This window comes from Furipterus horrens, unplaced genomic scaffold (assembly GCF_987537825.1).
Source record: "Furipterus horrens unplaced genomic scaffold, mFurHor1.1.pri manual_scaffold_2, whole genome shotgun sequence".
In the NCBI taxonomy this organism is placed as follows: Eukaryota; Metazoa; Chordata; class Mammalia; order Chiroptera; family Furipteridae; genus Furipterus; species Furipterus horrens.
The window spans coordinates 37,452,881-37,478,511 of NW_028327172.1; the positions used below are offsets into that span (position 1 = coordinate 37,452,881).

Genomic DNA, 25,631 nt, shown 5'->3' on the forward strand with positions numbered 1-25,631 from the left:
GCTGCAGCGTTCATTCACCCAGGCCCTGAGCAGCTTTCCTGTGTCAACCCCTGTGCTGGATACTCAAGACCCAGAGATGAGCCAGACATGACCCCTGTCCTCAGGTTGCTCACAGTGAGTATGAAAGAGACCAAAAAAAAAAAAAAAAAAAGAAAAAGCAATCAATGAAGAATACTGCTCAGTGACATCTGGTAGGACCAGAGTTCAGGAGCACACATGGGACACCAAACCCAGAAGAGGGATTGGGAAAATGAAGGGGGAAGTGAGAAGAGGTCAGGAAGGGCTCCCTGGAGAAGATGGTGATGTTTACTAAACTCAGTCATAAAGAGAGCAAGTTAGCTAAGCTGGAAAGTGGCCCTGGTCAGCACAAACAGTATAGATCCTTCCTGGGCCAGGGCTCTAAAAGCTGCCACTCTTTGATAAAATTTTGAAGAGGAAAGTACACACTTGTATTTGTTCTTCCTTTAAAGAACATTCACCTTCACTGATAAAGCAGACTTCTTAATGAAACCATGTATATGCCCTCTGCCAATGTTGGGTGGTAACAGTAATGAAAATACTGTGACAGTGATTATCACAGGGGTGGCAGTGATCCCTACCATATTCCTGCTGGACTGCACCAGCCCAGACTTCAGGACTCAGAGGATGTCCATTCCAATGCCTCCTCAATAAGGCCAGCGAAATCCAAGTAGCCAACATCCCGCCATAGCAGCTCCCTTTCAAAGAAGGGCTCTTCTTAGCATTCTCCGGCACTATTGGTGGGAATGGCCACAGGAAGAACCTCCAGGGGCAGAACGTGACTGTGCCTGTTATATTGTCAAAGCAATGCACATATTGTTGACTCCAAAATTCTCACCATCTATCTCCTAGCTATGGTTTCATACAAAGCATGTATGAGGAATTATAGTGCAGCTCTATTTAGAACAGCAATAGACTGGAAACAACCTAAGTAGTTAAAGAAATTGTGATCTAACCATAAAATGGGAAGCCCTAAAAAGCCATGGGAATAATAAAAGAATTAGTGCCCCATGTACTGATATAAAACAATCTCTACCATATATTTTTGAGTGACAAGAAGCAAGATATGCAACAAATGTGTTTTTAAAAATCCACTAAAAATAAGGGAGGATGCACACATCCATATGCACATACAGACACACATGTATGCACATGTAGAGATTTTCAGGAAAAGCACACTGGAAATGGGACCATGGCTGCCTCTAGGGAAGGGACCGGGGGCCTGGGGAAAAGACATTTCTTTTCACAGAAAATTTTCTTCTCCAGCTTGAATTATTTTTTTATCACGAGCATGTGTTTCTTTTTTAATTTAAGAAAACTATTTTTTAAAGACAAGGAAGTCTTTATTTACAAACGTATTAAATTGAAACACAGTGAACCCAGATTAACCATTTCCTATGAAGACAGCCAAAAATAGTTTTTTTAATTCAGTTTAGTATTGTTGAGAATTGAATTTACTCAAACTCCAATATAATATCCAATGCACATATTCATGCAAACCCACACACTCCATGTGGAGTTTTAGTCACAGGTATAAATATTAGCACAACCCAATTGGTAATTTAGACTTGGCCATGTCCAATGTTGCAGTGCCAGGAGTCCATTGTCAGGTAAGCGGACAAAAGCAGACTTCATCTAAGCTTTTAGTTCAACTAGAACAGAATTTCACACCTTGGAGACCATCCTCTGCTCTATTTGCAAGTGTCCATTTTAGGCGAAGCAGTACTTGACGTGGCCCGGCTGGTGCAGCAGAGCCTGGCTTTGGGGGCCGTGCTGGGTGATTTCAGAGGTCTGGAATGTCAGATAGGCTTATCTAGGCCAGGAGATAGCAGCCTTCCGTTCTCAGCCTCACCCCTCCCAATCTTCCACCCTAGCTCCCTGCCTCCCTCCCTCCTAGCTCAGGGACCACATAATGAATTGGGCTTGCATGTATTACCCTGTCCTGGCTACCCTCCACTGAGGAGCCACTGCAGAGGCAAAAAAGGGCAAGGGTCACAAGGTGTGGGGTGACCCTGCTGGATGCTCACAAAATACGGACATTTCCTTTTCATAAGGTAACGAAAGAGGTTTCATTATACAGGCTAACCCCTTTTCTGCTGGTGACAAAGGAGTCTATGAATCATTTCCGGCTCCCATGTTTTTATGGATATACAAACTCTTTCTGTCCTGAATTGGTTACCTGTGATTAATGAGCCACCTCAGCCAGAGTTGTGGAAAGAATCCTGGATTAGAATCGGGGCTCATCCAGGGGTCCTCCAGGTCATCTGTTGGACTGCAGGATCTATCTTCACAGCCTGTCCCCAGGAGGCCTTTCTCTCTGGTCTCCTCCTGCCACCGTCCATTCTGTTCTTTCTGGCTCTCACCCTCTCACCTCTTCCCACATGCACCTTTAGTCCCATTTCATGAACAGCACACTCTGCCTAGATTATATCTCTGCCTTGTGTTCCCCTAGCTCGTCCCCCAGCAATGCAAGGCAAACTCCTCCTACTCATCTATCAAGCCCCAAACCATACCTCCTCTTCCAGGAAGCAATTCCAGACTACCTCAGTCACACACACGTCTGCAGAACAGTGCGCACACCTCTCTCACAGCACTTAGGATATTAGTGATAATGATGGCTAAACATGTACTCATCACTTATGTAGTAGGCAGCATTATAAACACTACAAAAATAACCTTACTTAATCTTCACAGGCACTCCATGAAGAAAGTACCTCATTTTACAGAGAATGCTACTAAGGATCAGAGATTAAAGTAAGTTACCCAGGGCCACAGAGATATTAAGTGGCATATGTATAGTAGCTGCTCAACAATTATTCAGCTCATAAATGATCAGTTGAATAAATTTCTATCTCCTCTATAGGAAGTTCAAGTAAGAATCACTTATTAATCTTCCAGGCCATGTCCCCTGTAAGCAACTACAAATGTGTAGGGCAAGGGAAATATATAATAATTAACTGAATAAAAGAATAAATGAGCAAGCCAATAAGTAGAGCCCAAGTCCTGTCAATGCCACCCACTAGCTTTAGAAAAACAGCTTTAGCTTGCCAAGTCTTGTTTGTCACCTGTCAACTACAGAGACTGTATACAACATTCTCCCAAGCTCCTTCTAGCATTAAAGGCACATACATATAAAATAAACAACCGGACTCCATGATTTTGTGGTTACGGTAACTCCCACACTAAATTACATACTGCATTTTCTTCTGGCTGTTTTCTCTAGAACATTGCACAATTGGTTGTGGCATTTGATCCAGGTACTACCTTAACACAGAGCCAACAACAGTCCTGAGAAAGTTAATTTGGCCTGATCCTTGGTTCCTTCCAAGGTTCATATCCTTGGTTCATGCCAAACAGATCACACCCAGGGAAGGAATTATTAAGTGACTAACAAAACCTTCATAAATACTAATCAATAATAAACAATGATTCCCAAGTTAGGTTATGCAACCGGCATGTAAGCCAACGCTGTAGTGACCTCACGGGTCCTTCTCCCTGTCCCCTGGCATCTGTACCAGAGACCTTCTTTTCAAACAGATCCTCATCACCAGTCTCCCCCACCATCACCAACAACACACATGCACATGCACACACACACACACTCACTGCAGGCGCGAAGGAAGCAGCAGAGTTCTTAGCATGCAGTAGGGGCCAATAAATGCTTATGAAATGCTGAACCCCAGATCCACTCCAGATGCCTCAGAAATGCAGCCACGTCAGCACAAGGTGAAAGTTCTGACTGAATTCCAATCATTACCGCTCTACCTAGTGCTAATCAGGAGCTTGGCTCTATGCCTACAACCCAATACACCTGTGTCCCGGCTTTGCATTAATTATCAACCGCATGCATGAAAATTCTCAGCAATTCTTGTTTGACTACATCTAAATGACTGTACCTAAATGAGGGGTGTGAGCAAGACCGTATCTGTTCATGTCAGGAGAGCAGGACCGTGTTCTGTGTTTTCCTTGACTCACAACAAGGAATGTAAGTGCCAGGTTCTTAGAGCTGATCACTAACCATCCACATGAATCCAATACGGAAAGGGCCTCTCCCATAACCAAGTACAAATATATAACCATTGTAGAGGACACCTGTTGTTTATTTGTCTCTCACCTCATGTCCTTGGGGATCTGCTCCTCCCTCATGTCAATCATGTGATGCTTGAAAGGGCTGCCAAAGACAGTATCCGGCTCCCCTGGCTTTGGCTGCAATAAGTGACCTAGAGGTGAGCCTATAGGGATCCATCCCTGAGATTTTTTTTCAATATCAAGCAGAAAGAGAAAGATTCTAGCCTATTGTGTCACAGAGCTATAAAGATATGAACTAGAGGCTACCAACATGGAAAAAATCCGTTTGCAGGATGGAGGAATGGAGCCAAAACAAAGCAAAACATCCAAGAGATAAATGGAAGGAGAAGGGATGGGACAGACTTTGAGTGTCTGGACCTTCCTGTTTATACGAATTACATACCGATTTCAGTTTTCTTTGGGGTAGTTTGAGTTGGGTTTCTGAAATGCGCAGCTAAAGTGGCCTCACACAGTCACAACTGTACTTAGCGCGCTTTGTCAAATGTATTTTCTGCTCTTCAGATAGCTTTTATAAGATGAGCTATCACACATTTGAAATGTCTTTGTTGCTTCTCAGAAAGGTGTAAAAATTCCTGAGCAAGGAATTTGATACTTAGCATCGCTCGCTAAAGATCTTCGTTCTTCCCCTTTGTATCTCAGACACCAATGGTAACCTGCCAACCACAGGATGTAAGGACTCTTCTACTTCAAGCCACCAAAGCTTGTAAAATAGGGGTTGGCCAGACAAGCTAGGCAACTGGCTAGTGATTTTTGAAGGAAGGACATTTACATGGTGGTCAGGCCTCCATTCGGTCCCTCTTCTGGTGACTCCCTGTGAAGGTCTGTCTTCAGATCACCAAGAGAGTTCCCTCAACAGCTAGAAGGGGTAATGCATTTCCTAATAAAATAAGACCTTCGAAAACCTTCCCTGAGAAAACACGTTGCAGCCCAGGCACCTGACTTCTGTGGTACCTTTTTAAAAGAAAGCCACCATATCGTAATTACTGAAAAAAGTAATGCTTTTAAAGCTAAAAGTTTCCCCCGCCTCTAACTCTGAACAACTGCCCAGTGAACTATGAACCATAAAATTACAACTAGGAAGGAAGGTACTGGGCAGGACTGGCCATAGCATACTGGCCCCACTCCTTTCACCCCCTCTCTTTCTGTAATACTTCCATCTCCTGTGTGTAAGGTTGAAGCTTGGCAGGTTGTGGGCAGGCACTTTCCGGATAGCCAGGATGCTCTGGGCTGAAGTGATCTATCTGTTTCACCCTGATGCAGTGCTCTTTCCATCCTCCATACAGTTGTGTGTCCCAGCCTCAGGGGAGCTTGGCAGCTGTCTGCCCCAGGGGCAAGAGAAAGCAGCCGTATCCCACGGTGGACTCAACTGCTCCTCATCACCAAAACAAACACATAACAGTACTGATCACCATGGAGAGTTCAATCCTCTTGTCTGGGATTGGCACCAACTAGAATTCCAAGGGCTCTGGCTGAGCTCTCTCCTGTGAGGTCTAAATACAGAACGCTCACTTTTAACCTAAACATCCAGTCTGGACCTGTGCCCAGAGCGCACTGCCCCTAAGGCCCAGCCAGGAAGTCTTGACTCCTGGCTGTCCATTCAGCGGTGGGCATTGCAGAGCTATCTGAGATATGACGTGCTGGTCAGCCCCACATTCACAGATGTTGCCTACGGCCAAACAATAGGGAAAGTAATCAGCTTGTGGAGGGTTAACTGCAAGAGTGATCCTGAGCAGAGAAATGCATCCTGGGGGAGGACATGGGGAGGAAGAGAATTGGAGGTTGAGGAGGAAGAGAAAGAGAGAGAGAGAGAGAGGAAAAGGCAGTAAGGACCAAAGACCTGTTTCTCAGCCAATTAAAGTCAGGGCATCTTTCTAAAATGTTTGCTCTCAGAGGAACACAACTCTCTGATTATGCCTCTCCACAGAATTTAGGGCTTAAGCCCTAGAATCAGACCAAGGTTGCCTTCTAATTGTATGACCTCAGGCAAGATAATTGACTTTTCAGTTTTCATGTCTCTAAAATGGCTCAATGGACTACTGTGGGTATTCAATGAAACCATGTACATAAAGTGCCTGGCACAGAGAAGTTGCTCAATAAATAGTAGCGACCAGCAGTAGTAGTGGTAGTAGTAATAGAAGTGGCATAATGTCAAGCATGCCTTTGTTTCCACTGTTTAAAAAAATTTTTTAGAGAGAAAGGAAGGGAGAGAGGAAGAGAAAGAAACATCAATCATTTGCCTCCTGTATGTGCCCAGACTGGGGATTAAACCCACAACCTGGTATGTGTCATGACCAGGAATCTAACCTGCAATCTTTTGTTGTGTGGGATGATCCTCCAACCAACTGAGCTACTCTGCAGGGCGAGCATGCCTTTCTTTTCCTGGCTTTGGAAAGGGCACAAGAGGAGTTGCTAAAGCCACCATGATAAGATGGAAAGGATAAGCTGTGCATGTACATACAAACAAAGAAAACCTTTAACCAAGCAAGGCAATAAAACACACCCATACCTATTAACAACCTTAGAATGTCAAAATAGCAATAACTCCCAACCCTCTCAATAAGTCCACCCACGTGCCCCACAAGAGTAACTAATGTCCACATGTAGGTTCCCTTACCTTGGTGTTCATACAGGACTTTCCTCGCTTGTACTCTTTGTGGGATCCATGCTTGTCCAATTTGTACCACAGGGCTTTGGCCTTCCAGGTGGTCACTTTGGACTTGAGTTTGGAATAAAAGTTTTTGTGATCCAGAGGGTCTAGGTCCAGGTGCCGTGTGAGGATGTTGAAGGCCTGGAGGGTGCCTTTGCACGTGGAAGCCTGGACAAAGTTCTCAAAAACCTGCCCGGCCTGGGTCTGCTTCTCGTCTTCATTTTCCCCCATGTTTCAGAAGCCACGTGGAACAGTGGTGTGGAGATGGAGGAGGACACCATGAAGTACCAGAGAAACGTCACGCCTGCAAAGGTAGGTGGAACCAGAGGTGAGCTCCAAAGGTGGGCAGGAATGAGTGCCGAGAGAGCAAATGAAACTCCTTTAAGATACTAAACATGCTACTTAATACAAAACATAAGTAATCTGTAGAAAATGTCCAATCATGCTGTCTAACCTAGTAATGCTGCCTGCTGGCAATCGCTTTCTCCTCACTCCTCTTACTAGCTGACGAGAACCACAGATAGCTCAAAGCTATTCCCTGGCGAATGTCAACACTACCTGATCAGGTGTGCTGTGAGATCATGGGGGGATAACGGAGGAAAGAAGGGGTGGGGTCTAGTCAAGGAGCAAGTATAAAGGACCCATGAACATGGACAACGGGGTGGGGGCTGACTGTGGGAGCGGGGGTGGGTGGGCCAGGAAGAGCAACGGGGGAAGAATTGGGACAACTGTAGTTGACCAACAATAAAATAAAATAAATTTAAAACAAATAAAATGTTCCCAACAACAAAAATTGGCTATAAGCCAGATGATTCTGGAAATAGTAACTAGGAAAAGGGATAAAAGAGAAAAGTACTCTAGATTTAACACCATTAAATACCTAAATTCTTGCTACCAATTGGCTGACTAATACAACATAATCTAGTCACATGACACTAGTGCACAGACCAAAACTATCCAAGCACCTGCCTCCCTCAGTTCCATGACCATCTCACCAATCGTTACACATCAATCTTTGTCTTTTTGTTGTTGTTGGTTACCAGAGGGTCAGTCTTTCCCCTAGAAGACAACAAACGATAACTTCTCAAAACTTCTCTCTGTTTCTGGTCTCTGATGGAAGCACAGCACCTACCTCCATCAGAGATGTTCAAGAGGAGCCTGTGCTCTGTTAGCTCATGCTGTAAGCTCTTTGGAACAAGTGCTTGGGCTGATGGAAGGAAAAATGCAATGGGTGTGCATTCACATCACAAAAATAGCTTGTCTGGGTTTTGGCCATCGTCCTTTCTCCCTGTACCACTCTAACCTCAGGCGTTTCTTGGGAAAGTCATTTAAGTTTCAAAGGAACAAAAATAAATTAGAGCTGATTTTCCAAAGCACTAGCTATTTTTCCAGAATCCAAAAGCTAGTGCGAGGAGACAAGCATGGAGGAGCTGAGGCTGGCGCAGCTGTCAGGAGGGCTTGTGGGGGTCTGTAAATGAGAGGATACAGCATACTGCGCTCCCCCAGACAGAGGCCTGGCTGGAGGAGGTCAGCAAACACAGAGACAGGGCCTTCAGGCTGGGCGGTTCCCCACTCTCCAGATGGGAACACTATTATGGGTGCGTTTGGATTGCGGGCTGGCTTCTTTATAATACTACGGGCAGAGAGAGCCAGTGTTTATCTTTGTCCTTAATCCTTTACTCATTCACTCAGCAACAATAACTAGTGTCTTAGCAAGAGCCACGCACCACCTCAGGTGCTGGGGATACGGAGATGGGGCCTGTCGAGGGAGAAAGGCACAGGAAGAGTTGATTACAAGACAGTGCACAGGCACTTGTAGAATATGAACAGAGTGCGTGCATGCCCAGAGCAGGAGGTGGCCAACAGAGCCAGAGAAGCCATGCGAGGCAAATGCCAAAATGCTACAGTTTTAGGAACGCAGTAGATTTCACTAGAAAACTGGGGAATGGACATTTCAGTCAAAGGAAATAGCACACAAAGGTGTGAGTCTGAAAGAGTCAGTACAGCTGCGGAATGACAGCAAGTTCAACCCATTGGGGGTTCAGGGCTCATGACATGGTGTCGTGAGAGCACCCAGGGCAGATCGTGGGAGGGCTGGCTTCTCCAGGGGGTCCTGGGGTGCCAGACACAAATCAGCAGCTGAGACAAGTCTTTGGGAAGATGAGCGGGCAGAGGGCGGGCTAGAGAAGGAGGCAGCTGAGGGGCTGCCCAGGCGACCGGGAGGAAAGCAGTGGGGAGGGTGAAGGGGAAGCTCTCCCGTGAACCTCGGACGGCAGCCTGGCTGAGCTCCATCCACAGGGAGCAGCCTCCTGGGGGCAGACACGCTCGTTCTCCAGGCACCCAGCGACTGACCAGCGACCCCACCCTCCCTTCCCTGTTTCCCCCAGGAGCTCCCACCATGCCTGCAACATGCTGGGCTGAAGGGAGAAGAGCACATTTCCTGCACCAGGCCTAGCCAAGCTCCACTCCGCAGCCAGGTCTCTGTACTCCACGAGAACATACCTGGCTGCTCTGACCCCACAACCCCACAAACCCAGCAGACCTGGAAGCTGGCTCTGAGGTTGCCTGGCACCGGGAAGACATGGAGCCCTCCCAGATGCTCTCCCAGCTTCTTCCACAGCCACAATGCTCACTTTGGCATCACTCACATAAACACTACCTCCTACTGTGTTTCAACTTTCCCCCATCCAACACTTGCCACCCAGAGAGCATAAACAGAGACCAAGACTCATTTGCTTTTCAGAGTATTAATATCCTCAGTCTTTATCTTTGGAACCACTTCTCTGCCCAGCATTGGGCAAAGGAGGCAGTCTCTGATTGGCAAGTAGAAAAGTGCTTGAATTCAACTGGAATCCCACAGTCCCTTCCAAGGATGGGCAGATGGTGCAGAAAAAACCACAGGCTTTGCGGGTATTAGAGCCGGAGTCCAAAATTCAGCTTGGTCTTTCACTGCCCACATGGACTCACGCAACCCACAGAAGCCTCAGTTTCTTCTTTTGTAAGAGACGGATGACAACCTGCACCTAGCAGGGTTGCTGTGGAGGACGAGATACACATGGGACAGCAGAGCGTGGCTCTGGGAGGCACTTGGTAGGTGGGGAAATGTGGGCTGCATCCATCATACGGGACGGGTTTGTCCCTGGAGAATGCACCAGTTTGAAAAATCAATTCTCCAAGTTGCCAACTCCTCCTCATCTAAAATGGTGGAGTGCCAGAGAATCATTTACAAACTGGAAGAACCTGTCTCCTCCCAACCCCAGCTGCCTCCTCCCCTCCCCTCAAAAGAATAATGGACAATTTAATCTTAGGCCTCCCGTGGAAAGACCCAAAGGTGGTGCTGAGGGCGCTGGGTGGGCGTGGGAGCTCCAGGAACTAGCTCTTATCTAGAGTGAGATAAAGGAGGTGGAGGGAGACGGCCAGACAGGACAAGATAAGCGCTGCCTTGGACTGTACCCCACAGCCTGTACCAGGCTCAGACCTGTCTCCCTGGATCTAAAGGGTCTAGTCTCAACCTTTAAAAGCAACTCTCCAATTTAAGGCCTTAAAAATGACTCATAGCCATGCGAGGTCGGTTTCTCACAGGACAACATCAGACTGTTCGGGTCTGGCAAACCTGGGTCTAAATCAGTCAGATGCACTTGCTAGCTGTGTGACCCTCGGCAAGTATCTCATCTGTCTCAGCCCGTTTTCTCATCTGTAAAATGGGGACAATAAGCCTCACTTCATAGGGCCGTAAGGATTAAATCAGACCATGTAGGTGATGTATTTAGCACCTGGTGGCTACAGGATAACCAGCACTTATTACTATTCTACAAATGGCCCAAACCTTATCAAACCAAAAGGAAGAGGAAAAGGAACATAATTGATAACCACTGGGACTGGTTTTCCAGGTCAAGGAAAAATATACTTTAAAACTAGAGGCCATGGTCTGTCGATTCAGATCTGGGTTCAAATCTAATTCCTCCCTGTGTCTCCTTGGACACCTCACTTAACTTCTGAGTTTTAAGTTCCCCACATACACAGTGGGGAAACTCAAACAAGGAAGTTTGGGTAACGAACTAAAAACATGCATAGTACACGGTGGTTTTATTAAAGAAATAGAAAGGCTGACTTAGAAGGACTGTCTGAGTCTGAGCTTCAAGCTTTCTCTTCCAGAAACTGGAATGCAATACTTTTGGTGGCTATCTGCTCTCCTTCCTCTAAAGGAGAAGGATTAGTTAAGTCAGAGGATCTTGGGTAACAGCTCTTGTTAATGTCTTCCTTGTCAACCACCACCCAGCTGTTGCCTTTTTAGAGTTTGATACAAAATATAAATAAAACCAGCTACCCCAAAATATGAAAGGTTTCTGTATTTTCTGGGAAGAAACAAGATGTGATGCTTTAGTTTCCAAGAATAGCCTTGAAGCAGTTTGTTTTTTGCCAACTGAAGTCCCTTATTTGTGGTCCTGCCTATGTGACTTCATGAGTCACGAAGCAATTCCCTTTCCTTGCCTCTGTCTGTTGCAAACTAAAACCCAGGGCCTCAAACTGCCGGCAACAGCATTGGTAATGGGCCTGGCCCATGGCATCTGTGAGACAAGTTCAAGGTTTATACAGAATCCCTAAGTACCTCTCAAGTTAGAGAAGGAGCCTCCTGGCCCAAGAGTCGCCAGTGCACTCACATTTAGGACTGTCACACCTTCTGCCTGCCCTGAGCCTCCTCGCCTGTCTAATAGCATCAAACAGTGTGACCAGGTGGTGGATAAATGGTGGAGTCCTATAAAAACTTAAGGAGGGCTGGAGGGACACTGGGCAGAACCTTCCCACAAAGCAGCAATTTGGCTCAGGAGAAAAGCTCAACCCTCAACCCACCCTCAAGGCTTACAGATGAGACACGTTTCAAGGTAAATGCAATCTAAAAACCCTCTTGCTACTGGCACTACCAAGCTCCCCATCCCCTTACCATCTGCCAGGTTTACCTCAGCAAGAGGCCACTGGGCAGGGCCGGTTTCCTTAGCAATGAAATGGGGTGCTGACCCCCATGCACTCTCAGGCTGGCTGGAAGGACTAGGAGCTCCAGCTCTGTACCTTGACTACAGAAGAACTTCAGTCATGGCTACCTGGATTCAACAGCTGAGATAAGGCAGGATGGCAGAGCTCTGACAGTGGGAAATGCCTCCCACATATGCTGCCTCTCTGCAGAGCCCAGCATGGGCAAAACACCTAGTTTACTGGCCATACCTGTAGACATCATCTTCTCGGAAGGCCCAGGGAGGCCTGGCTTTCCATCTCTGAGAGAATGTGGCAATGGACTTGAACAAAAAGCTGTAACTCCCAGGGTTGGGAAGGGACTGAGAGGGCCCCCTTGTCCTTTCAGCCAGGAGTTCCCAGACTCCCCGTGGTCACCTGCCCCGATGGAGAGCATACCACTCCCTGGGGCAGCCTGCTCCACCCTTGCCTCCTCTGACTAGAAGACAGCCTCCGTGAACTCAGTCCTGCCTCTCCAACAGCTCTGGGCTTTAGCCTTGAGATCACCCACAGGAGGTCAGAGCCCCTCCATGTGGGCTGAACATAGTGTGCAGTTTTCTTATACACACTGCTTGGGGCCTCCACTAGGGAGAGCCGATGATAACATCAGGAGACGGACTGTGAAAGCCCAAACAGGTTCCCAGTCTGCAGCAAAGGCCCAAACACTGCCCTCTGTCTACACTGCCCCAGAGTAGGGAACTCAGGCAAGAGGCTCCAGGCCCACTGCAGGCCCTGGCCTTCTATGCTGCTCTTCCAGGAGAGCCCAGGTCACCTGGCCCTCGCTCTTCCAGGCCCAGCCCTCTCCCCACTCTTTTTCAGTAGTGAGTTGACTCCACTGGTCTGTCCTAAAGTGACCTCGTACATTCTCACTCCCTCAACTCCACCCATTTCCTCATGGAATCATTCATGGTAACAAATCCCCAGATGACACCCCCCTCCCCCACAACCTCTACCCCTGCAATGAAACAGAGACCTATATGCTGACCAGTCACAGTGCCATGAAGGAGGCTGACACCATCAGAGGCCCATGACAGGCCAGGATTTCTCACCTGCATTATCCTAAGGAGTCCTCACAACAAATCTGTGGGGACTCCCTCCTTCTTTCTTTCCCTCCCTCTCTGTTTCTAGTCTGTAAGAAAGGCCTTGGAGATAAACAAGTCATTCCAGAACTTTCCCATCTTGCTTGCCTTTAATGCAAATATAAATTTGCCATATCTGGTTCCTATTACACGTGCATATACATATGTGTATATGCATGTGTAGTGCACATGCATGTGTATGTGTATATGCATGTGCATGCAGTGTGTATGCATGTACATATAGGTGCATTGTGTGCATATATGCACACACATCTATAAGCACATTCATGTTTTGTGCATGTATATGCATGCATGTGTGTTCGTGTATATGTGTGTATGTACACATGTTTTAAACATTTTGTCATGATGGTTTCTAGCCAGTGCTCCACATTTCCACTTGTACCTCTAAGTCTCTCTTCAAGCATCTTCTAGGAGGACCAGAGCCTCTGAGGCGGCAGAGCTCTGGCCTGGGCATGAGGAGACTGAGCTTGCCCCTCTCACCACCCTCATGAGGACACTGACTGCCGCACTGCTCAGTGGCTCACAGTGTGCCGGACCCTATCGCCAGCCCCTCACATCCATGATTTCTTTAGCCATCCTTGTTCGACAGAAGACAAGACAGATTTACAGAAGTTAGTAACCTCTTCAGTATCCCACAGGTAGCGAGTAGCAATGCTGTTCAATGAACCCAGTTCCATCTCACTTCAAAATCCACACTCTTCATCACCAACTGACATGAACCACATAGATGGAAATAATACGCCCTGCCTTCTCTGCAGTCATTGGGTAAATGAAAAAATGAGCTCAGTTCTGTAGTCTCTGAAGTGCTTTCAGGCTCCCAAAGTCCACAAATGTCAACAATAGGGCATGGTTTCATGAATTATGGTGCAACAAAACAATCCAGTAGTATTAGGCACTCCTTTAAAAATAATATTTATAAAGACATTTGATCCATGGGGAAATGCTTATGCTCTAATGCAGAGTGAAAAGCAGGATACAATTTCAAGTTCTCAATATGATTCAACTCCATAAGGTAAGATCTGCAGGAGAATGAAACAAGCCGAACACGAACAGTGTGTGAAATGGTATTTCAGGGGATTTTTATTTTTAGATTTATGCTTTTCTGTATTTCCCTAACTTCCTGCCAGAAGCATGCATAACTTTTATAACCCTCTCCAATGTACACATTCCAAGGTCATAGGTCTTCTCTCCCTGATTAAGCTCTGGGTCTCGGCAATAGGAGGTGAGAGTCTGTATCTCTCCCTCAGGCCTCACAAGTGCTCGGCCCCAGTGGCCCCACCATACCGGCAGTGCTACTTCTGTCCCGCAGCTTTTCTGCAGGAAGCCCTGGCCTGTGCTAACTTAATGAACTGGCTTACAGTCTAGCAGTCAGGAACAAGGCCCCCAAGGCTGCTCTGCTCTCTGGGCCATAGGCCCTCGGGTCGAGCGTGGCAGACCCTTTTCCAGGGAGCCATGCTGGTGAATAGGAAGACAACATCTCTGACCCCGTCTCAGCTGTATGCCAAGACCTTCTGCCAGTGCACCCACCAGAAAGAAACCTGTGTACCTGTTTATGGGCCAGGATGTGACAAAATAACCCATCTCAACACACACACTGAGCCCATCTTACCAACAAAAACTGAGTCTATTCTGCATGTGCCCCAAATCATCTTGATCACACATTGGATGCCTAGGAAAACTGTGAACTCTAAATTCACATTTCCAGGAGGCCAGCCTATCTCAAAACTAATGGTGGGAAGTACCAGAATAAGCAAATTCATAGCCATAGAAAGTATCCTGTACTTGCCTCTATTATAAGTTCTGTGTTGAAATTAACATTTTACTTCCCTACTCCCAGTTCTTAGCACAAGGACCCATGTATACAGTATGTGCTAAATGAATGAGTGAATGTTCCATCCTGGGGAACATAACCATCACTGACATTTAATGAGCATCTAGGAAGTCTCAAGCAATGTTTAAAAATTTTATAGGTATTAAATAAGTTAATCATTGTAACAAACCAAAGTATTGTTACATACTATTATTATCCCCATTTTTCAAAGGATTACAAAAGTTAGCAACTTGCCCAAGGTCACATGGCCAGAAGTGGTGAACATGTTACTTGAAGCCCCACAGCCAGAGTTCAGAGGCCACACCCACACTGCCCCCTACCATGCCAAGTGGATGAAGGTGTACAAGTGCTCCCTTGCACACCACCCCAGGGGCTTGGTCTCTGGTCTGGACCCTTTAATTCATGATATTCCCCTACCTTTCTTTTGTCAAACTCAAAATGCTAGGGTCTGGGAGTAATAATGAGGTCTCGCTGCAATATCAGATGAGGGCAGTGGCTGTTAAATACGCCAAGAACACTCAGGTGAGAGGTGACCTTCAAGCCTCAGTGGGAATGGTAGAGGCCGGCTAGCTGATCACCTAACACATGGCTCCTTCCTCCTGGGCCTTTCTTGGCAGTTGTGCGATCCCACTTGGCCAGGTTCTACCCCACATGACCAGGTTCTATTCCACATGACTAGGTTCTAGGTAACAGAATGTGAGCAGAAGCAACCTACATCACTTCTAAGACCGACCCACGAGAGCCTCCCCTGGCGATCCTCTATGCTTTTCCACTTCTGCCAGAGCACTGCAGCCTTGAAACCACATGTTGAAGATGGCAAAGCCATGAGGAGAAAGGAGCCAGACCCCCGGGATGCCCACTTGGAAGAAAGCCCTCGATGACCAGCAACATTTGAACTTTACATAATGAGAGAAATTAACTGAAATGTATATGAAGTCACTGAGAATCAAGCGTTTATCTGTTGAGCAGGAAATATCAAACTAATACAGTTGGTAAACTTTCGCGTGGTGGATGTGTCAAACGTGGCCTGTGTCAGAAAGCACTCCTCTAAGAAGAAGGGTGACCACTCAGGAATTAACCTCCCAAACAACCAGTTCTGTCAAGTTCTATCTTCCCTTCCATCAGGACCTTGTATCCCAGAAAAGTTGCTTGAACCCCAGAAATAAACTTGCCCACCCCCCTACGTAAGCACCTCTTACACACACATACCCTGTGTTGAAAAAGCACATTCCTTCCCTATTTGGAAATGGAATAAGACAGAAGAATAAGATAAAAAGGCTAGGGCATTTCCCGGGTTTCAATACTTCCCTGTGTCCTCGGTTGAGTCCCTGGAAGCCCATGTGGTGTGATGGAAAAAACATGAACTTCTGAGTCACTGAGCACTCCCGGCACAAGCCATAAACAACAGAGTCCTGTGAGAATGAAATGAAGGTGCCTCTCATATCAGGCTCACAGATGTGTCATTAAGTGTCGTTCTGGCACACTGCCCTGGGGACAATTCCCACTGCCCTGAGATATCCCAAGCCAAACCAAAGTGGAAGTTGGGGCATTTCCACATGGATGGTGAGGGTGCCTCATTCTCCCCTTAGTCAACCCTATGCCGACATGGGGCAGGTAAAAGCTTATTTCCACCAAGACTTTGCCCAGCACACCCTTCAAGTCACTTCCCAGGTGAACCTTTGTATCAGGATGGCGCTACAACTCCTGACTTGCTGAAATTAGGCTTCAGGGACTTGAACTCTAGTAATTAGGAGGATAGCGAGGGATGCTGGGAGGAGGTATAGAAGTCATGGCAAAGTGAACTTGAAAAGGATTTCTCAATGACACCTGCTCTCTCTGCACACAGCACTGCACATAGAAGCCGGGACGGCCGAAGAGCAATGAACTTGGGACACTCACAGTCCAGCTGTGTCTCATGAATCTGTCTTCCAAAAACACCACCCCCTGCCTCCAATTTTGAAGAATTGTGCCAAGTGGCCACATTTTTCAAATTAAATATTTTTTAAAAGACCCTGGACAGTGTGGCACAGTTGACTAGAGTGTTGTCCCATAACTAAAGGGTTGCAGATTTAAATCCCAGTCACGGCACATACCTGGGTTGTGGGTTCAATTCCTGGTTCAGGTACATACAAGAGGCAACCAATCAATGCTCCTCTCTTGTATTGATGTTTCTCTCTCTACCTTCCTCTCTCCAAAAGCAATAAAAAAATGTCCTCAAGTGAGGATTAAAAAAAGAAAAAAAGAAGAGGGGGATTCACTGTCTGACGGAAGTTTTGGGTTTTCTCTGATTTGTGAATTTACCAATGTGAAGTCATTCTTAAAACTGTGCACAAATTTAACCACAGTTAGAGCTATAATTGTTTTTACTGGAGAAAACAAAATAGTATGCTCCCTCCTTTTCTTTCCACTTCCAGTTACCTTTCAACCCACCACAATCTCACTTCCACTCACACACACAGGCCACCACAGGCATCATGCCCAAGGTCACCACCAACTCCCTGTTGCTAAATCCAGTCATCAGTTATGGGACCTTATCTTGCTCTGGTCTCTGCCCAGTGTCAGCCTTTGCCAGCTTGTCTCTCTCTGCCTACCCCCTGAGCTTCTGCTGTGTCCCAAGGTGCCGATCTTCACCTCCTCTCGCCCTCAAGGGCCTAAATCCGGATACAGTTCAACCGGCCTCTATGTCCCGACACCCCCCAAGCAATCCCTCCATGAATATCTCCCTGCTGCGTTCCAGGCCCTCATATCAACTGCCAGTTACATATTTCCTTTTATAGACCTCACATGCAGTCCATTTACCTTTCCCCCCATCTGTTCCTCCCTCACATCCCCAACCTCAGCCAAACCCTTGGAGCCACTTTCTCTGACCCCTTTCCCTCATCTCACAGAGCCAGCCAGCCGCCAAGTCCTGCCTCCTCAGTAATCCCATCCACTACCTGCCTCCCGCCCTGTCCTCCCTTCTTGCTCTCACCTGGAACTCTCTAAATCCCATAAATGCCTTTCCTGCTTCCAGATCACGTCCCTCCAATCCACCAGCCTGTTCCTCAAGCTGCAGCCAGGGAGACCTGTATCTCAAAAATGCACACTTGGTCAGGTTCCATTCCTGTTTCAAATCCTTCAACAGCTCCCAGACAACCTTCAGGGTGGAGTCCAAACATCTCAGTAAAGCAAACAAAATCCACCATGATTCACCTCTTCCCTGCTCTCCAGCCTGCCCTCTCCCCACTCCACCCACCCCTCCAACTTAAGACTTACTGAGCCAGGCGCAGCTCTCCGATAAACCCAACTCCTTCACGCCTCCCTCCCTGTGCCTTTGCTCGTGCGGAATGCTCAGCCACTCTGTTCAGTTGGTGAAATCCCAGTTGGCTTTAGACATGAAACATCAAAGGTGACAGAGTGTCAGGGATCCCGCTTTGGTTTCTGAAGTCACGCAAAGTGGCTGTAAACCTGACCTGCCACTTACTAGGTATGTGAGCTGGATGAGTTACCTAACCTCTTTGAACCTCAGTTTCCTCATCCATAAAATGGGGATATAATAATAGTTCTGACCCTGCTGGATTACACGAGGATGAAGCACAATGACGCCTGGTTAGGTAGTATTCTTGGCTGCACTGTTCTTCTTTGAAGTCCCACCCTGGCCTCCCCTCACCCCTCTTTCCCACAATGCATTCCATGGAGCTACCCATCATGGGTTAATACATACTACTGCATGGATCTACGTATGGGCCTGCCTGCCTCACCACACTGTGAGCTTTCTGATGCCAGAGGTTGCATGTCCCAGGGCCTGGCACCTGTGCCTCTAGCAATGGTGGATGCTCAATAACTGCCTGTGGGTGAAAGCTAATCAAGAACAGCTCAAAATTCAGGCTATGTGGTGGCTTGAATTGGGACTGCCCTTTGTCTCTCACCACCACCAGAATTACTGCAGGAGCCTCCTAACTAGTCTCCACTTCCCATCATCCACTTCCCGTTTCTTTGGCACCACCTTCATCATGCTCACAAAGCTCTCAGGGCTCCCTGCACCCCACAGCAGAAGTCGGGACTCCCTTCTTGGGCTCATCAGTCTCCCCCAGCAGCCCCATGTCCTTGATAGGTCAATTCCCCAAGGTATTTGGAAACCCTTGGGGCTGCCCACTCATGCTCCACATGCGGTGTCTGCCTTCCTTCTCCCACCCCACTCAAATCTTGCACATCCTCTGAAGCAACATCAGGGCCCACTGTACTAATTGAAGACTACTATGTTCTATCTCCCATAAGAGCATCGCAGTCTATTCAAGGAGTCTAATTCAAACAATTTCCCATAAGAACTGCAGCAGGAGTGGGCACCAAGGTGTGTGGACTCAGAGGCGGGACATGGCATGCCTGACAGCCTACAGAGCAGCTCACAGAAGCGGCACCAGAGCTGGCTCCTAAGGAATGAGCTGGCATTCTCAGGCACAAAGCTACCCCATCTCTTCCTGACCCTTTTTCCCACACATTGGTCTAACTCCTAGAATCTATGCCAGACGTCACCAAGTCTGGCTCTACAGCAGATGCACCAGAAGTGTCCAAAAAGATACTTCCTAGGTTCACTCCCAAACAGAATATCTGTAGCCTGGGGGCCAAGGGGAAAATGTCTTTAACTCCCCAGGGAACTCTGTGGACCAGCCAGGTTTGAAAATTACTGACCCATTCAATTCCATTCATTGCTTTTACTGAGAACCTACATTGGACCCAGGACCTTGCACAGCACTATGGAAACCAGGTGAACAAACTCTGTCTCCTCAGCTTCTGAGAAATTACCATCTGGTGGGGACACAAAGTTATAACATGGGGGTCGCACAGGGCATAAATCAAGACTATTTGGCACTTCATTTAGCTTCAAATCCAACCCATTTTTTTGTGCATTAGTTTTGTCTGGACAGTACTCAGCTCAGTTCTGGGTGAGCAGTTGGTATTCAATCAATATTTAAGATACAAATAATTCAACTTTTCATACTATGTCTCTTTTTGACTAATTCGTCCATTAATAAGTTGTCCATTGATTTTTATCTTTATAATTTCAGTGCAAGTGTATTGTGTGTTCCTAGTCAGTAGTTAGTACAAGTTGATTGAATGAATAATTGTTTATTGGTAAAAATTTGTTTCAGGAGGCACAGAACAGCTTACATTGCACCACCATTAGAGTTCACTTATAAGACTTCCAAATTTATCCTTTGAATTTTAGACCTTTCATTTCAGGATTAACTTCCTGATATGCAATTATCCAGGCTTTGTTGTTTATGTTGTTATTAATGTTATCAGCAATGTAAATAATACTTCCCTGGATCTCAGCAGTCGGTGGGCCTCTGTGTCGGGTGCCCAAGGCAGAAGGGGAAATGCTTACCCATTCCTTCCAATAAACCATCCACCCACAAGCCAGCAGTCCCACCGGCCATGCCCCTCACCCCAGCCTCTGCACAAGGGCCTGCATGAGCAGCTAGGTGTACCTGCATGGGTCAGAAAAGCCTCAGGTTCAAAGCCTATCAATGTGTGAACATACTTGGGAAGCCAGGATCTATGATTTTGATATAAAATCCCCTATTCCACAGAGAAGCAGCATGGCAGAGCAAGAACACCCATCAGGGGTTTCTTAGGAGACATGCGCAAGCATGGGATACTCATTGGGGGGCGGGGGGCAAGCCAGCATATCCTGCAGAATGGACTTGACCCTGCTTTCATTTGGACCACAATCCCAGTGATTTGCTGATGTTATTGTTGTTTACTTGTGTGTTTGTTTTAAGTCCCCAAAACAGGCCTCAGTCTTGAGGAGGAGAATTTTCTGGATGTGGCCCTCCCTATAGGCCTCAGCCTAGGAGACGGGTGATCTATAACTCCCTTTGAACCAAGGACCACAGGGGGCTTTCCCGGGTGCAGGCCAGATCCTGGACAGCACGCAAGCAGCTCAGCCTGGGACCTGTTCGGTTCTGCTTTTCTTCTGCTGATTATTTATTTCTTCATTTATTCATCCCACGCATACTGATCACCACGTGCCGGGCAATGCACTAAACGAACACAGCTTAACGGTTTTCAGGTCCAACACGGGAGTGAGCAGGCCAGAGACCGACAGGGCGAGACAGCTCTGTCTGGGAAACCTGCTTTCACCTCACCAGGACCCGCCCAGGGGGAGTCTCTGCCCATGTCAAATATGCTGGTATCTGGAGGCCGTTCAGAGGTCTGAGCAAAAGTGAGAGAGAAGGGCTGTTTGAGGCACTTCCTTATTGCACAGAGGAACTGAAGTCTCCTGGAACTACTTTCCCAAAAGCTCTGTGAAAGCAATTAAGATTCCAGACAGTAAATACAGAAAGGCCTTTCTGATAAGAGATGGCAGAACCAGTCCCTAAAATACACTCCACCACTGAACTCACTTCTGGGGAGATGGCTGGCTTGACAGGTTGCACTTCACATTCCAGGACAAGGCGTATAAGCCTGGGGTTGACAGTCCTGTAACACTGGCCTAGTGGTGGTGGCCCTGAGGCTGGAATGGAGGGCGAGGGCAGCAGAGGTCAGAGGAGAAAGATGCCAGCTCTCCAGGCAACACTCAAAGCCATGTTCCCGTGAGCATAGAGATGCTTGAACAAGCACTCTAGGACCAGTGACTGCCTTGGCCATTGCCCCATTCAGTGGGTCAAAATGCCCCTCACTGCCCCAAACCTCAAAAAATAAAAGCAGTCCCAGGGGAGAGGACCATAGAAGGTGTGACGGAGCTGGTAAGTTTTCTGTCAAGGTTAGGGAGACAACCTCCCACTGCGCATATGTAATAAATAGGCATTGGCTGAATAAAGATGCTGAGTTCTCCTCTTGGTGTTTGGGCTTATATTTTGAAAAACACATTCACTAAAATAAGCAGGAGCTGTCCCAAAAGCAATGAAACCCAGGGGCTACAAGAGATGGACTGATACAAGACCAAGAGGCCTTTGACTTTAAATCACTCTCTAGTTCTTTGTTGCTCTCCTCTTCAAGCTCAGTTTCAAAACTGACTCAAAGGACAAGTCAGACTCAAAGCTCAGTTTCCAAAACTAATTTCCTGGGGCAGACCTCAGCAAGGAATTCATTAAAGAGGAGAAAGACCAGAGTTTCTGAAGGGCTCTCTCTCCACCATTATTCCTCCTACTCTGAAGAGTTGAGATCTTTAAAGATTCTGGCTTACTCTTATGGCAAATAATCTACTTCCTGGATACTTCTGCCTTGCAAATATCATCCTTAACAACAACTATATCTTTCATTGGTCTTTATTTTCAAGTAGCCTTCTCACCCCACACCCCTGGCTCCTACAGAATTATTGTGTGACTCTGTCTGGAACGCAAACCCCTCCCTGGAGAGACAGTCTGCACATGAACTCACAAGGGTGTTTGCTATCAGCTTATTTGGCAAGAGGAATCTGAGACATTTTAAATATGAACTGGCAGCATGGTCTGTTTCAGTCTGATGCCTTAGCCATCAATAAACACATCCACTGATACGTGAGACACACAAAGTGAAAAATGAATACAAACTGTCTGAAAACAAGCCCCACCCACATTTCTATGGGGAAAGGTACTTCGGGTGCCTAGAGAATTCTATCTGGAGGATCTTGGCTGGTCTCAACTGATCTTTCTTTCAAGGACTGGCACATAATTAGCATTTTAGAAGGACTTTGACGGCCAGGTTCCAAACCCCCCTCCTCCTACCCCAGCTTATCTCGCAACTGAACTTACTACTCCTTACCATGCCTGGCACCCTCTGCTGAGAAGAAAACATGGACATAACTCCACCTTACTTCTGAATATTGAATCGAGCCTTTCTGCACCACCATACCTTTTACTTGGAAGACCCTCTGCCCCCTTCTCTGCTTTGCGATGTCCTACTCATCCTTTAATCCCCAGGTCACACAGTTCCTGCTTGGTGCACTGTCTCCTGCGTGACGTGCACTCTTCTCAGTGCTTCCAGAACACTGCATGTGTCTCTCTATGACAATGCTTAGAACAACGACTGTGACCCTGTACACATCTGTCCTGCCAGTAGGGCCACAAGCTCCTGGGAATGAAGGGACTAGATCTTATTCACCCTTGCATCCCCACAACCAAGCCCAGAGCCTGGCACTTGAAAATCTCGTAATAAATGCTTCCTGACTCAGTCAATGCCCGGCCCACTTAGCTCCAGCCCTCCCTTCTCTGCGGAATGAGAAAGGCTTTGGAGTGAGACACCCTGCATCTTGCGAGACGTGGACAAGTTATTTAACCTGTATCTGCCTCAATTTTCTCTTGAGCACAATAAATAGCCATGCCCACCTCTCAGAGGGCTACTGTGAGGAACAAACAAGGAAAAACAGGTAAATCCAGCGTCTGCCCAGTGGAAAGGGCTCAAGATCCATTTTCCTTGAGCTCAGTAGAAAGTGCTGAGCCAAATGGAGTCCTACTGAGAAAAGGGACTGCTTTCTGTCTGGTTCACATGCCACCAACCCAGTGATGAGATGGCCAGCCTGTACCCCAAAGAGCCCTCTCTCAGGGCAAGAGACAGTGCTGGATACACACAATGCACACCCTTAGCTTGAGGGTCTCAGAAGGAGGCCTGCTTAGCAACAGAGGTGATTTTTATCTGAATGACAAACCCACAAGAGGCCACTACTGCTGAGACTGGGCTGTCCCCTCCTTCATTTCCTGTCTGGAATTAATCTTTCACCCCAAGTCGTACCTTAAAGCAGAACAATGCTGACTCAACAGTGTTAGGTCACCAAGTACAAGTCAGACAGCCTGCCCACCAGAAGCCTCAGCCTGTCTCTGATGTTGCACCCAACTTTTATTAGGCCTCAATAAACAAGGAGGTAGAAGCAGGTGGGGCCCTGCTAGCACCTAAGACAATCAAGCTCAGGGTCAAAGAGAGGAGCAAAGAATGTGGTGGCTGAACCCACGTGAGGAGGCGCCTTGGTACGGGGGAATGAGCCATTCACATGGTGTTTATAATTCTGGTTGGGGATCAGGAGCCTGGGCTGCCATCTCAGTTCCACCACTAGCTTGCTTTAGGGTTTGACTAAGTCATGTCTCTGGACCTCGGTTTCTTTACCCATAAAATAGGAGAGTTGGATGATCTGTAAATTCTTTCCAGCTTTAATGTTCCAAGCTCCTAAGTCCTGGAGCCAGATCTCCTTTCCCTACCCCTTTCTGTGTCATTGTCTGTGGGAGATATCTTTTAGCTCCCACTGAGCAGCCTTCTACCAACATGATGACCTTTTTTGCTCCACTGTCTGGTCACCCATGAGCACAATGCCTGGCCAGGGAAGAGGAGGATAAACTTGGGGCCATATTATTAAGAACTTACCTAGTACCCTCTGGTCAAGCAACTCAACAGAGTCCAGGTACCTGGGGCATCGAGAGCTTGGATGTCCCAGTGTGGATGAACAGGGATTCTACAGAAAATAACCACACAGGAGTGACCTGATCATAAATTCCTAACTGGGGAGGTCATGATGGGCAGTCACATCCCAGGCATATAATTTTTTTAGGAAAAGGCTTCTCTTTGCCTTAAGCAAGCCCTGTCCATTGTTCCTCTGCATCTAGGCTAGCACCCCTCTGAAATGCCTCTTTTCAGACCCCTCCTTCTAAAGCGTGACCACCTGCAAGAGAGCACAGTCTTAACTATCCTGTTGTCAAGCACCGCCCCCCACCCTTGCCTTTCCCTCCTCCCATCTTCATGTAATCCTGCTTATGTTCCCTCCTTAATTCCAAATGCATAAAAGAAGCAGTAAACTGTCATTTCCTGGAAGCATTTATCTCAGTCTGTTGAGATCTTGCTTCCAGGCATATCCTCTATTTGGCTCAAATAAATTTTTATAATAATTCTCTATAGGTTTGGACATTCGCATATCAATACCTACAACCCCTGACCCTCTGGGCTGGCTTCTTTCCATTCAAGGATTTTTCCCACTTTCCTCCTATAACAACCCATAACCCACTGGTTCCTAACTCTATGTAAATGTCAGACCTTTCCCCATGCTACTCGGCAGGAGACTAGGACAGCAAAGGAGGTCTTATCTGCTCTGGCCTGAGGGTGGATTAGGGCAGAGGTGGCAAAGGTACAAAGGCAAGGAGGAAAGTGTTTACAGAAGTAAGCTCCGGCCACAGGAGGAGGCCGCAGGGAGAAGATGGGAGAAGACTGAGCTAATCATGAGACCAGAGTGGGCTTGGAGAACCGCAGAAGCCCAAGAGGCTCCTTTAAGATGCCACAACCCTCTATGCCCCCTCTTATTTCCTTAATAACAAATCTGAGGGCAGGCAAAGTTCTGTGACTGGCCCAAGGCTGTGCAGCTAAGCTGTGAACAACCAACACTAGAAGGTGGGTCTCTGGTCTCAGCCGACTCTTTTTTCCACTCTGCTGACCTCCAGAATCTAATTAGGCTACTCTAAAGAGGCCAGCTGGATCCCTGCAGATTCTAAGCAACATGACCTAAGTGTCACTTAGGGAAAAAGCAGGCTCAGGAGATATTTTGATAACTGCCTCCCTGACCCCATGCATTCCTTCCCAACCCAGCAAGGTCCACTTGCTCTTTCTCTAGCCCTCACCACACAATCTTGGGGAGTGCAGAGGTCAGTGAGAAGGGAGAGGTAGGTTTCCCTGTACCTACAAAACCATAACTATCTAAGATAACCCACGCGATCCTCCTCCTCCATCTGGAAGAGGCTGGTGGGGAAGAACGGCAGGAGGGGATCAAATTAACCTACTAGATGTCTGACCTAATTAGGCCGAGAGTATCCATTATGGGCAGTTAGATGGGTCATTTGAAGGTTTATGGCAACAAGCAAGATGGTCCGCCTCTGTCAGGGGCTTTTCAAGATCAATGTTGGCCCTGGCTAGGTAGCTCAATTGGTTAGTGTCGTCCCCATATGCCAAGGTTGTGGGTTTGATTCCTGATCAGGGCACATATAAGAAGCAACCAATGAATGCA

General features: G+C 47.2%; 1 protein-coding gene across 1 annotated transcript in view; it reads right to left on the reverse strand.

The window, feature by feature from the left end:
* MICAL2 (microtubule associated monooxygenase, calponin and LIM domain containing 2) overlaps positions 1–25,631 on the reverse strand; it is a 205,382-nt gene that overhangs the window by 149,247 nt on the left and 30,504 nt on the right. The window contains exon 3 of the mRNA XM_090264022.1: positions 6,722–7,058. Coding sequence (XP_090120148.1) covers positions 6,722–6,985 — 264 coding nt within the window. The 5' untranslated portion in view covers positions 6,986–7,058. The remainder of the gene's footprint in view (positions 1–6,721; positions 7,059–25,631) is intronic.